At 32.8% G+C, this 12,520-nt stretch overlaps 1 protein-coding gene across 2 annotated transcripts in view; it reads right to left on the bottom strand.

Annotated features, from left to right (window-relative positions):
• LOC144858492 (cilia- and flagella-associated protein 74-like) overlaps positions 1-12,520 on the bottom strand; it is a 40,022-nt gene that overhangs the window by 20,278 nt on the left and 7,224 nt on the right. For both annotated transcript variants that reach the window (XM_078714673.1, XM_078714675.1), the window contains exons 5-14: positions 11,826-11,936; positions 10,772-10,868; positions 9,644-9,801; positions 9,304-9,526; positions 5,738-5,908; positions 4,520-4,687; positions 2,902-3,020; positions 2,387-2,453; positions 971-1,060; positions 395-518 (exon numbers count right to left, since the gene is read on the bottom strand). In XM_078714673.1, coding sequence (XP_078570799.1) covers positions 395-518; positions 971-1,060; positions 2,387-2,453; positions 2,902-3,020; positions 4,520-4,687; positions 5,738-5,908; positions 9,304-9,526; positions 9,644-9,801; positions 10,772-10,868; positions 11,826-11,936 — 1,328 coding nt within the window. The remainder of the gene's footprint in view (positions 1-394; positions 519-970; positions 1,061-2,386; positions 2,454-2,901; positions 3,021-4,519; positions 4,688-5,737; positions 5,909-9,303; positions 9,527-9,643; positions 9,802-10,771; positions 10,869-11,825; positions 11,937-12,520) is intronic.

Here is a 12,520-nt window from a genome sequence, read left to right as displayed (position 1 = left end):
GTCACGATTTACATATTGTGATTTGAAAACGTTTTTGGTACCATTGTACAGCTAAAATCTTTATTATTATTTTAGTCTAAATTACGTAACAATCAGATAACATATGTAGTTTCAATCAGCTCAGTAAAAACATTTAAATTGGCTAAAAATGCTGGCGGTGGCAGTTTCTAACAGGAAAAAACTTTGGCAGTCAAAGTGTTAAGGAATTGAAATTTTAAGTAACTTGCTTTGCTACACAGCATTGTTTAAAAATGAATACTTCTCATAGGAATTCACAAACATGTCGTATCACCCCTTCTTCTTAACAAGCAGTAAACTTTTATAGAATCACACGTAAAGCCTGGTACTGTGGTTAGTTGAAATATTTCATGTTGAGTAAGTTGTAAAGATTTACCTGATGTTCTTAGAAACTTAAAGCTAGTTCCTTTGGCTCCTTTATTAGTCAGAGTTATCGACTTCTTTAAATTTTCACCAATCACTTGATTACCAAAGTCAATATAATCATAATCAACAGATAACTAAGAAAGAGAGAGAAACAAGAAATAATTACGGCGTAATACGATAAAATCTGTCACATGTACAGGATTTTTAATGATTGCTATCCACCTTAATATTTTGCATTTTCATCTTATAATACCAGATGAAGAATTAAAGGAACATTATAAATAGATTCCTTGAAAGCATGTATATTAATATATATATATTTAAAATATATTATTTACAATACATGTAAGAGACAGTTTGAATCCATCGCTTGCAATTTGTCAAATTACATGCCCTTGCATCTCTATATTGGGAACCAAGCCATTGGAAATAAGTTCATCAGGACTTTAATGAATTACAAGAATAAAGATAAAGGGAAAATTTGAAAATGTTTATCTCATTGGAATTATTAAAATGGAATGGGGTGAAAAATCATCACCACATTGAGACATTAATAATAACAACCAAATTATATATATAAACTTACATTACATTTCTTTTTAGTACATTGAATTGGAACAACAAATGGACCTGTTTGTGCCAAGAATGAAATCACTCCTTTCAGATCTTCATTGACCTATGGTAGTAATTTAAAATATGTAGTACATTATATTGGCAAGTTAAAAAATGAGTTCTTAATATTAATTCATTCTTTAATATCTTTGCTGAATTTTTTTCTGTATGTAAAGTCAATGATAACTAGATTTGAACTCTTTGATGAAGATGAACTTTTACGAAAGAGATGAAAATATGACTTTTTGAATTCAACTACCATATGATGTCATGACATCAGATAGACAAAATTTGTATATGAATTCATATCTACAATTCAACAACTTCCATATTAAGTTTTAATCAAATCAGATATAACAGATTAAAATATACTGTATAGATGAAATTAAGTAACTCACGTTATTCTAATTTTTTTTATATGAAATACGTAATAAAAATAAAAATTTTTTAACTCATGTGAATGAAAATTGATTTAGCAAGAACATCTAGGAGAAAATGGGGAATGCATTAGCGCGATGCGCTCTATTAAATGGGATTAACTAGTTCAGAAGAGAAAAATATCAATTTTAGAAATTTGAGTGGTCATATGGTGACATCAGAACATCCTGTAGGTACAAATTGTACATGAATTGATATCTACAACTCATTAGCTTCCATAATACATTAAAAAAAATGGGGGTAACCTGCCATCCTGAGGAGCTATAACAGATTAAAAATAGATATATTTTTGCACAAATGTGCATTAAATTACCTATTCTTTAGCACATGATTATTATAGTTTAACATGCGTTGTTATTTTGCAATTAAAGTACATCAAAATGAATGAAATCTACAACAGAAGGTATGAAAAACAAAAATTAATTGCAAAAACCATTTTTCTACGCTTTGTACGAGCTGTGCGCACAAAGTGCATGCGCAAAACGCAAAAAAATAACCTGATATGTACGCGAAATTGATTAGAAATTAATTTTGCGCATTTTTAAATTGTTTCATTGAAAAATTTTTGTTCAGAATTTATGAGCAACCATAAAATTTCATAAAACATATCGTAACGTCATATAACAAAGTTATACAATTTTATGTTAACCCGAATTAGAGATTTGCTACAAACAAAATTCGTGGAAAGAAAGAATATAGAAAAAAAAAAGATCCTGACAATAAAAAGGGGTTATCCACCAAGTGGTGCATTTTGTGAATGAATGGTGCATTTTGTGAATGCACCATATCAATCGCCAAGTGCGGATAACCAATTTGCAATAAAAAGTTAGATAAAGGTATTTAGAAGTAAATCTTATCAATAATTGCCACTGCCGTATTTATGATCCTTTTTAACACATGAAAGTTAAAAAAGTCACTTCAAGTAGTGTAAATTAAAATTAAAATACAATACCATTGGCTTAAATGTTATATACATTTCACAGCTCATTCCAGCAGACATCTGGCCTGGTGGGTTAAATCTAAAATAAGCATACATTATTCATTATTTACTGTATAGTAGCATTTCATGAATTGAAAACTTTATTCCCTTTTAAAATCTTCAAAAACCAGGTTTGCATAGTGTGAAGTCAATTTTTGGGAAAATCTTCAGTGAAATCTTAGGTGAGAGTCCTGATGTTCTGATTTGTTACTGCACATGTGTAGCTTAATTTCAACGGTGAGTGACTGACTATCACAATCACACTACATTATTCCCCTATTTCCTGGATCCACCACCGTAAAAAAAAACCCTAAAAATGGCATGTTTTACAAAAATGTATGTGCGCACACGCATCAACAATTTCAAAATGCACAAAATCTATGACATTTATTTACTAACGTACAGATATTGTTGTTATAAGACAGCATAAGTTATAATTAAAATTTATTTCTTATTTACTTCAAATTTTATAAAACTGAAGGTCTTACATAATTTCAAAGAAATCTTTCAAATGAGGTGACAAGTTGATATATTTTAGAAAGTTGACACTGTACGACACATTAGTTAGAATCACTTTCTTCTTGTAGGTTTTCAAAACATCAAAATCCTAGAGAACAAAAATGTTTTACTATTCTTACTGTATAGAAATTACTGTCAATGCCTTCATTCATTCATTTCTTATGAAAATGAGTTTATAGCAGCAGCAGTATGGTAAGAATGAAGACGCCATAATAATTAGTGTCTGTTATCTTTCTAAAAGCACTTAACTGAACAACAAAATTATGCAAATACTAAATGTGAACTAGATTTAATTTGTTTTGTACTATGCTGATGTATTTATTTTTAGTGTCACAATTCCAGTTGTTTTTTTTATTCTTTTTTTTTTTGCAGTAAACATAGTACATTCATATACTTTCTCATTTTTATTTCTTTCTTTCAGTACAGAATTTTATGTACCGATCATCTAAAAAATTAATCTCAATGATTTTCAAATTTGTACAATATCTGTATCATAATAAAACTTAAAGATGTATTGTCCCACAAAAACATGAAAAAAAGATTAACAAAATCGAACTTTGAATAGGCCTGTAGATTTAACAAAATTAATCCCTTCCGTAGAAAAAAGAACCACAAAATCACAAGATAAATGGATAAATTCAGTCAAAAATCCATTGGTTGCTGGCAGCCAATTTGACTATTTTTTGCTTTAAATTAAATTTTTTTTCCAATCCAATTTTTGGTCAAAGTGATAACCATTATGTGACATTAAAATGACATATTAAAAAAAAAATTTGGAAAAATTTTTTTACAGGGACAATCTTTAAACATAGTAGTGTGATCACTGAGGATGTCACCAGGATGCCATTTTGTGAATGCACCATATCAATCATATTTTCATAACTGCTTGTCAGATATCAATTAAATTCTACACATAAACTTTAAGTCAAGGGTCAACATATAAGCATGAAAAAATGTACGTCTATGCAGGAATTTGTGTGCGCAATAGCAATAGGTAAGAGTTTCCCAGGTAATAAAAATTTAAAAAAATAGTAATTCTAAAATTCTCAAAATCAATTTAGAGCATGCATGGTGCATGACATTTTGAGCATTTCAAAATTATGAAACACTCATGCCAGTAAGACAGCAATTTCTTGTTAAAAATGTATATTTATTGTGATAACGAACAAGGCATGACTAATATATGAGAAATACTGAGCCTAGGCCTATATCAAATATTTTCCTATTCCTATTCATTTTCTAATTCGATATAGAGATGTAAACGTTTAGGCAAAGTATTTGGCCGACAACGCAGTTTGAAGTATGACCACCCACCCACACACACAGCTAGTGTTGTAATGAGCTTTCTACCGCAAAACAAATGCCTTTCAAATGTCAAAAGTGGAGAGGAGAGAAATTAAAAATAGAAATGAAATGAAGAACTATTATCTTATATTGTTTTTATAACAATAAAAGGTTAACATGCGATAAATAATCACATAAATGTATGGTGTTTATTTCAATTCTAAAATTGTGATCAGATTTGTGTTGTATTTTTCAAGATCATATAACACATTAAAGTAATAAACTGCAACAGAGTAGGTTTACCTTAAAATCAATAACATCTGGTTTGCTGTTAAATGGACAACCTTTACCCACAGCAGTTTGTTTCTTGACAATAACAGATTTATGCTTGTTTAGTGCCTGAGTTGTCCTCTCTGTTTCTTTTTTGCTTTGATAGTTTGAAGTGTAACTCAGTTTTTCTACTTTTGGTGCCTTTTAAATAAATAAAAATTATCTATTAGACAAACATATTTTTAGGGTTTCTAAGCCTAATATATTTTCTGATATTTCTTGAGGACAACCTTACCAGTAACCATTGTTTGATAGCATAATAGGGATGTACATATGATATCAGAACAATTGTTAGATTTCCGATTTTACCACGCACAGCCATCACCATGAATTTCTGAGGCGTCACATATGCAAATCTACTTAATGAGTTGTCACTGTTGTTAACATACAAGTAGATAGGCATTCGTCACTCATCAATTGACCTGTATGTAGGCTTAAATTAGTTAATGCGTCACTCTTCAATTGACCTGTATATAGGCTTAAATTAGATGATCTTAGATCAAACTGTAAACTGTTGGCAGATGATGCTAAAAATCCTCTACATTTGTGATAATTAGGTTCACTGTTAGTGTTACCTGATGTTTCAACTCTCAAAACAAAGATATGCAGTGTTCTTAGATTAATGGTCCTTTGCAGAACACTACATTTTTGGTTGGCATATAACCTTCCTAGACTTAGTACCTAACACTGAATTCAATTGATTATCTGCCAATTTGAATTTCAAAAATGTAGATTAATAGTCATATTTGTGTACATTCTCAGTCTAAATTACTGGACCGAATTATATATCTGTTGTATGTTGTAACATAATAAAACTATGGAATGATCTCCGTGACAAAGTAAACTTTCTGAATCTTACTTTTAAAAAATCTGTAAAATGTTACTTATTATCTTAGTAATATGCCACCCTAATATTGTATCTTTTTACCTCTGAACCAGTTTCTGACACCAGGCCTAACCAATTTTTTTGATACAAAATGCATACATATCAGTACCCAATTATTATTTTTGGAAAAAATATATACTCATAAGCATATTTGTTATGATCAGAAATAAATTATAAGAAAAAAAAAAAGTGGACATCTAGAAACTTTCCCATTGGTAAGCAAGCGCACAATCCTGTTTGATATTGATTCATCCTTTATTTGAGAATCATGAGCATTTAAGAATGAGTTTTTAAAACTGTTTTACCTTATATATCTTGTCATTATTCTTCCACAGGCCACTAAATTCTGGCGTGGCTAAACTTTTATCTTCTGATTCATCACTATCATCAGCGAGGTTGTTACAGTCCATTGGTTCACTTTTTATATTTCCATCGTGTGAAGTTACTTCTTTAGCTAATGACATCTCAATGCATCCCTAGACCAAAAGAAATGTATTATCAATTTTGCCTTTAAATTTGAAACATTGGTAACGGTATGGTTAAATCTTACTCTAGGCAGTGTAAAACAAAGCCATGAAATGTAACTATTGAAGGCGCAAGATCGTGACCTTATATTAGAAGAGTCATGACATCGAATGGATTAGAGGCCATTTTTGTGTTCATGCACGCTCTATGCGTGTGCATTTAGTTTGTATAGCGATTCTCTATAGTTAATGCATTGTTTTTAAATTTTGTTATTTATAATCATGTTCAATAATCTACATAGGAATAGTTGAACACAAAGATGGCAAGTAATGCACCATGTGACTCTTTCAATACTGTATATGGCTCTGACCCAAATTCTACAGGATTAATATAAGTGAGCAGAACAAACAGCAGTACTTATAATGCATGGCGTTCATTTTAAAGCCTGTTTTCCATTCCATGTTAGTTGGGGCTATCATCATTGATTGTTAAAAGTTCAACGACGATCGTTCAATAACAATCTTCTCTTACGTCGTATGACACACGAAATAATTAAATAGACAAAATAACTTCTTTTATCTGATCTCAGAAGAATTCCAATTGAATCTGGTTAAACTAATTGAGAAAGGTTTTTCATCTCACATAAATTCTAGGCCAACATCATAATAAATATTAACTTTTTCTCTGAGGCCTATTAGGTTAGGTTAGATAAGTACGCCTTTATAGCAGGGACTCCTTGCATGTCTATACTGAAGGTTCTTTGTTTTTAGGCCTAGTAGTATACAGTAGACAGCATTTTGGACTAGGCTGAAGACAATACGTACATAATACCAGGCCTACACTCTCCAAAACATCATAAAGTTAATACTACCAAAAAACATTTAAACTAGATTTGAACTCGTCACTACGGACGAGTTAGGTTATCCGCACCGCAAACGCCACGTGCACGTCATACATATAAATTTACTAAAAAAAGACAGGAAAAACAAAAATCAAGCAAAAAAATGATGTTTTTGCGCTACGTGCGCACGCGCGCGTAAAAAATGTGTTCACGTGGGAATTTTTGAAATGCTCAAAATGACATGAAACGCGTAGAAAAAAGATTAGAAGTTGATTTTTCGCATTTTAAAATTGTAAATGCGCGCCATTTTTAATCCATAGAAAGTTTGCGCTTGATATGACTTAAATTTTCACCAAGTTTCAATACAAAATGGCTTTTGGTTTTTAATCTATGATCAATCATTGAAATTCATAAAATCGCGCGTAACTTACGCTGCGCAACTCTGAAATCGTCGAAAAGCTTGGCTGCACATCTACAGCTATAGGTCAATCTTATGACAAAGTTATACAATCTTATGTTGGCCAGAATTAGAGATATGCGACCAACAAAATTCGTGGAAAGAAAGAAGAACATAGAAAAAAAAAAAAAAAAAAAAAAAAGATCCTGACAATAACAAGGGGTTATCCGCCAAGTGCGGATAACCAAAAAGTTTGTAAGTTTGTCAGCCTGACCCCGGGGGTCGGGTCTAGTCCCAATACGGTTGATTTCACCCAATCTGACCCATGGACCAAAATTGGTACAAACATAGAAGTGTATGAGGACATAACAAAAAACAAAATATCAGGTCAGAAAGGTCATGTCATCTCCCGTAAAGTTACTGCCTCCCAAACACGTTAATTTCACCCCATCTCACCCATGAACCAGAATTTGTAAAAACATTGTAGTGTGTGTATACATAACAAAAAAACCAAAACTGACAAAATATCAGGTCAGAAACATCATGTCAGCTACTCTTAAAATATCCCCTTCACGTCATCCATATCAAAATCTGTGAAAATGTATATAGTGTAGTACGTCATCACATACCAAAAATCAGAAACTTACAAAATACCAGGTTGTAAACTGGCTCATTTAAAACCAACTATGTTGTATGATCACGGGAAAGCCTGAAATTAATTGCCTTTGCTGGTTTTCTTTAATTTGTAAATAAAAAATAAATTGATCAATAACAGAACTCTTTTACTCTATCTACCAGTTCACTTTTATTGCCAGTTGTTTTTTTGCCTTCTCTGCGCAATTTCTTCTCACACAGTGGCCCAAATGGTTCATCATTTCAAGAACCTTCCTGCAGCCAACAAATTGTTGTTTGGTCTTTTATCAATTTATTCACCATTTCAAAATTCATAATAAAGATTTATAACAAATGCTGGTTTGGATGACCATAAGAGCAAAGCTAGATGTTGCTGGAAAAACAGTATCATTGCAAATATAATAATTCTCCGTTGCCTGCTTCCATGGTTTCATCTCATTTGATCTGTCTTGAAATAAGATGTTTAAAAAAAGACTCTTGAGTCTGACTTTGACTGTCTTGTGCAGAGAAAGGGCACACCTGAGGACTGGATATTCCAGTCTGACTTTGACTGTCTTGTGCAGAGAAAGGGCACACCTGAGGACTGGATATTCCAGTCTGACTTTGACTGTCTTGTGCAGAGAAAGAGCACACCTGAGGACTGGATATTCCAGTCTGACTTTGACTGTCTTGTGCAGAGAAAGGGCACACCTGAGGACTGGATATTCCAGTTTGACTTTGATGTCTTGTGCAGAGAAAGGGCACACCTGAGGACTGGATATTCCAGTTTTAGTTTGTCAGATTAAACATTTTAATTTTTAGATTAGTTTTGGTTTATGACTACAACAAAATATTGATACTAAATTGTTTAAATTAATTTAAAGATGAATTGAAATATTTTATTTATACTGGGTGACCTCGTCAGTCAAAGGACTGGTCTCCCAGAGGGCCCAGTTATGATCAGTGGTTGTGATGTACTAGTACACCGGGGTAACCCCCTACTCAAAGATGTACCAGGTTCTTTAAAGCGCTGTTCCGCAACCTATGGGTCGCGACCCATCAAATTGTTTCCGATACTGAAACTTGTTATCAATTATACACTGATCTATATGTGAAATGTTCTCAGTTTTGTAGAATCTACAACACTGATTACATTTTACATCTGCAGTTTTTCCCTTTGTTGACCGTAGCGTACACACAATTGGGAATCGACGACGGGGAAATGGACGCTTTTGACGCATAGTTCGTTGTTAATATACAAGTTGGGAATCTCCTTTTAGGACGTGGATTTAATAACCTACCAACAGGTTCTACGATGCTAGTTTTCTGTAGTTTGCAAAGGAGTGTGTAACTTGACTGAAAAACTGCAAACTTTGATGTATGGGCGGTGGGAACTTTTACAATGAACATTAGAATAATAAAAAGAACAAAATAAACAGGTCCATCCCAAATTACACTCATAGTAATGTTGTTCAGGCCCTAGCCAGGGGAAATCTTTATGGTTCGGGAGAACCCCTTGACGTTAACATCAAACACAAATACAGTACTGTACATACGTTTTCTATTTTTTTCTTTGATGGTGAATATTCCTTTAAATTATGACCTTCAGCAGCCACAGAATTCTTCACAGATCCGACAACTGCAGTCTCCATTTGTCCTATTTTGGAATTGGGCCACAGTTGAGGATACATGGTCTGATGTTTCTTTATCTGGCTTTCTTCACTTAAAATTCTTGAAATTAACTCTGCTTGTTTTTGTTTTTGATCAACTTCATATTCCCTGAAAATATTTTAAAATCTTTAGTCAATTCTTAAAGTTTCCAGACTACTTTTTAAGTAGAAATTAATAGACAATATGGGTTTTGACAAAATTATTTTCTTAAAAGATTAAGCTTACTCTATGTCCTTTTCTAATTCTTGTAGTCGTTTCTTTTTCACAATAACAGCATTTGCATTTCCCCCATTATCAACAATCTCATTACGGTCTTTCAGGGTTTGTCCAAGTGCCTTCTGTTTTAGGTAGCTCTCTCTACTCTGGATGGCCCCAATATTATCCTATGAAATAATTATGACTGTAAATTAATCAGAAATTGTAAAAGAGAAATTCCAGTCAGATTAAGAATTTCCAACATGGTATGAATTCAGTTGATGTATAATTTCTATTCCTAGTACCTATTTTTTGACCAATACAATTATTGAAGGGTTAAAAAAGATTACAAATATAAACAACTAGCAGGTACCCGTCCAATGGACGGGCATCATGATAAGTTAAGTGCATAGAGTTTATGGCACGTCATTTTGAGAGTCTAACATATACGCATAGTATATATATTATATTATCCTGGATTTATAAAGCACTTTATGTTGTGAAACTTCTCTAAGCGCTGATCATACAGTAGAAAATTAGGGAAAAAAACTAAACCCAAACCGAAGTATGGGGATACGCCCTTGTCGGTATACCAGGGACTTTTCGGTAAACAGGGTTCCGGTGAGTACCAATTGTGGTTCGGTCATCCCGGACTCGAATTCCTCCTACCATAGTAAAGAAACTGAAACTCATAAAGTGTATAGGTTTACACTGTATTGTTAAGTTAGGGAAAGTTTGTTTCCCTATTCACACTTATAAATATTGTACTTTGATTGATGTATTATATTTTTTAATAAATAATGGGTGCATGAGAGTACTATACCTCCATCCGGTTCGGGAGTTATGTTTGAAATAATTCAGTACAGCATGGTTGCCAATTGCATGCTCGATCGACGATGACCTGTTCCTCGTGGCGCTCTTTAATTGTTATTGTATGCTTGATCGATTTTGCTAGCAGTGTAACGGCCAAGGATTGTCGATTGGCAGTTGCAAAGAAATTGGTCTAAAAATACATTTTTCGTACAAATTTGCCATTCTAATATAGACTAATGGATAAAGGGGAATTAAACATGCCCCAGCCCGAACGGCGCTAGTATAGGACTTGCGGATTAAGAGGAGATAGAGGCTTAGTGCTATTATAATATAGATTATACTGACCCTGTTTGTTGCTATATCAGTGCGGAGTTTTAGTAAAGTATTTACTCTCTTATCTATAAGGGAACAATCACTCTCATTCTCTTCAGCTTGCTTTACTCTGCATTTCAATGAAAAAATTATTAAAATGAATTTTAGAATACATAAAATGTCAGTTTTAAAGGGTTATTAAACTATGAAAACCATAATTAATTTGTAGCCATACACGTAGCCTTCTTGAACTACAGTATTTCAATATCCTAATAATCTTCCGTAAAAACATTTTTAACTGAAGACTGCTCTAGGCCTAATGAAAGTCAGTCATAACACATCTAGTCCAGGCCATCAGTGTCTGCAAAATGCACTAGCCTCGAGGCCTAGAAGCAACTACTTTACAACACACCGTTCGCGAATTCCGCTTGTCTCGTAAATTGGCCTTAAGGGTTAAGTATCTGGCTGACTTTTAATCAATCAATCATTCTTTATTTTCCACATAAAACATTATAATTATGTACAAAGATACATATCTAAAAAGCTAATATGCACCCTTGAAAAAATAGCAAACGAAAAAAAAAACTAAAAAATCTTGTAGCACAAGAAGCAATCGCTACCCTTGGATCCGCCCCGCCGGAATATTTTGATATAAAATGATAGTGGTTCAGGTATTATTTGAATGTTCCCTTTGAATGTCATCTTAATTTCAAATTATATAGTATCAATAAATTAATATTCTTTACTTAGAAGTGCGGCCAATTATTTTGCACTGAAAAAATAACTCAAAATTCGCCTTAATTATCACAATATAAAAAGAAATCTTCTTCGATGATGACAAAATATGAGCATAACCAAATAACACAGGGCAGTAACCATATTATTTTCAGAGACCAGTTACTTAAAATTGTATAACTCTTTCGAACAGTCATAGGCCTATATACTTTTTGCATTAAAATGTTCTAGATCATAAAGGCTGTTTTGTACTTGCTATATTTGACCCCCCATGATTTTATTTGGGAGGTCATTTGCACTTCTGTGCACAAATATTATTTCCATATCCAAAAGAATAGTGATAAATTGTTACCTTTGTAGAGTATCTTGGAGATACTTATTAGTCACTTGTTGGCTTCGTTTGGCCACATTTAGTACTTGCTGGCATATACGATCTTTCTCTTGTAATGCAACCAATTGATCTCTAGAAAGAAAAACAAACCAAATTTAAGAAATTTTAGAAAAAACATCAAACAATGAAATGGAGATGGGCAGCACACTTCACAATAACTGGACAAAGAGTTATAACAACCAACAACTGGACGAAAAAAAAAAGGAAAGTGGAGAATTTGATTATTAGGTATATTATTGAACTTGTTGTTAACATCACCAATATTTCATGTAATACAGTACAGTACAATGTTTGGAACACATTCTGAATGCTAAGTATCATCCGGTACTGATGCAAGTGTAAAACTATAATCCCTCTTGTTTGGGGTGGGATTATATATAAGGACCCAAAAATGTAGCTAGATTGATGTTTCGCAAACTATGGGCCGCAAGCCTGAAAAACATTTTTGAAGGGCTGTAGGGCAGCTTGAGAAACTGGGAAAAATCAGTGTTGTTTGAAATTTATCAAACCATCTAAGTCGTGGCCACAGATGGTTCTCGAATACTATAATACATTGTAGTTTACAGAAACAAATAAATAGACACGATGATTTATGTAGTCAACTAAAATTAGCACCCTGGGAATTACTTCCGAAAGAGAAATTTGTCACAATATTT

The sequence above is a fragment of the Antedon bifida genome, chromosome 2 (assembly GCF_963402885.1).
Source record: "Antedon bifida chromosome 2, ecAntBifi1.1, whole genome shotgun sequence".
Lineage (NCBI taxonomy): Eukaryota > Metazoa > Echinodermata > Crinoidea > Comatulida > Antedonidae > Antedon > Antedon bifida.
Note: the sequence above shows the minus strand (reverse complement) of the source record. Positions and strands in the feature narration are given on the sequence as shown.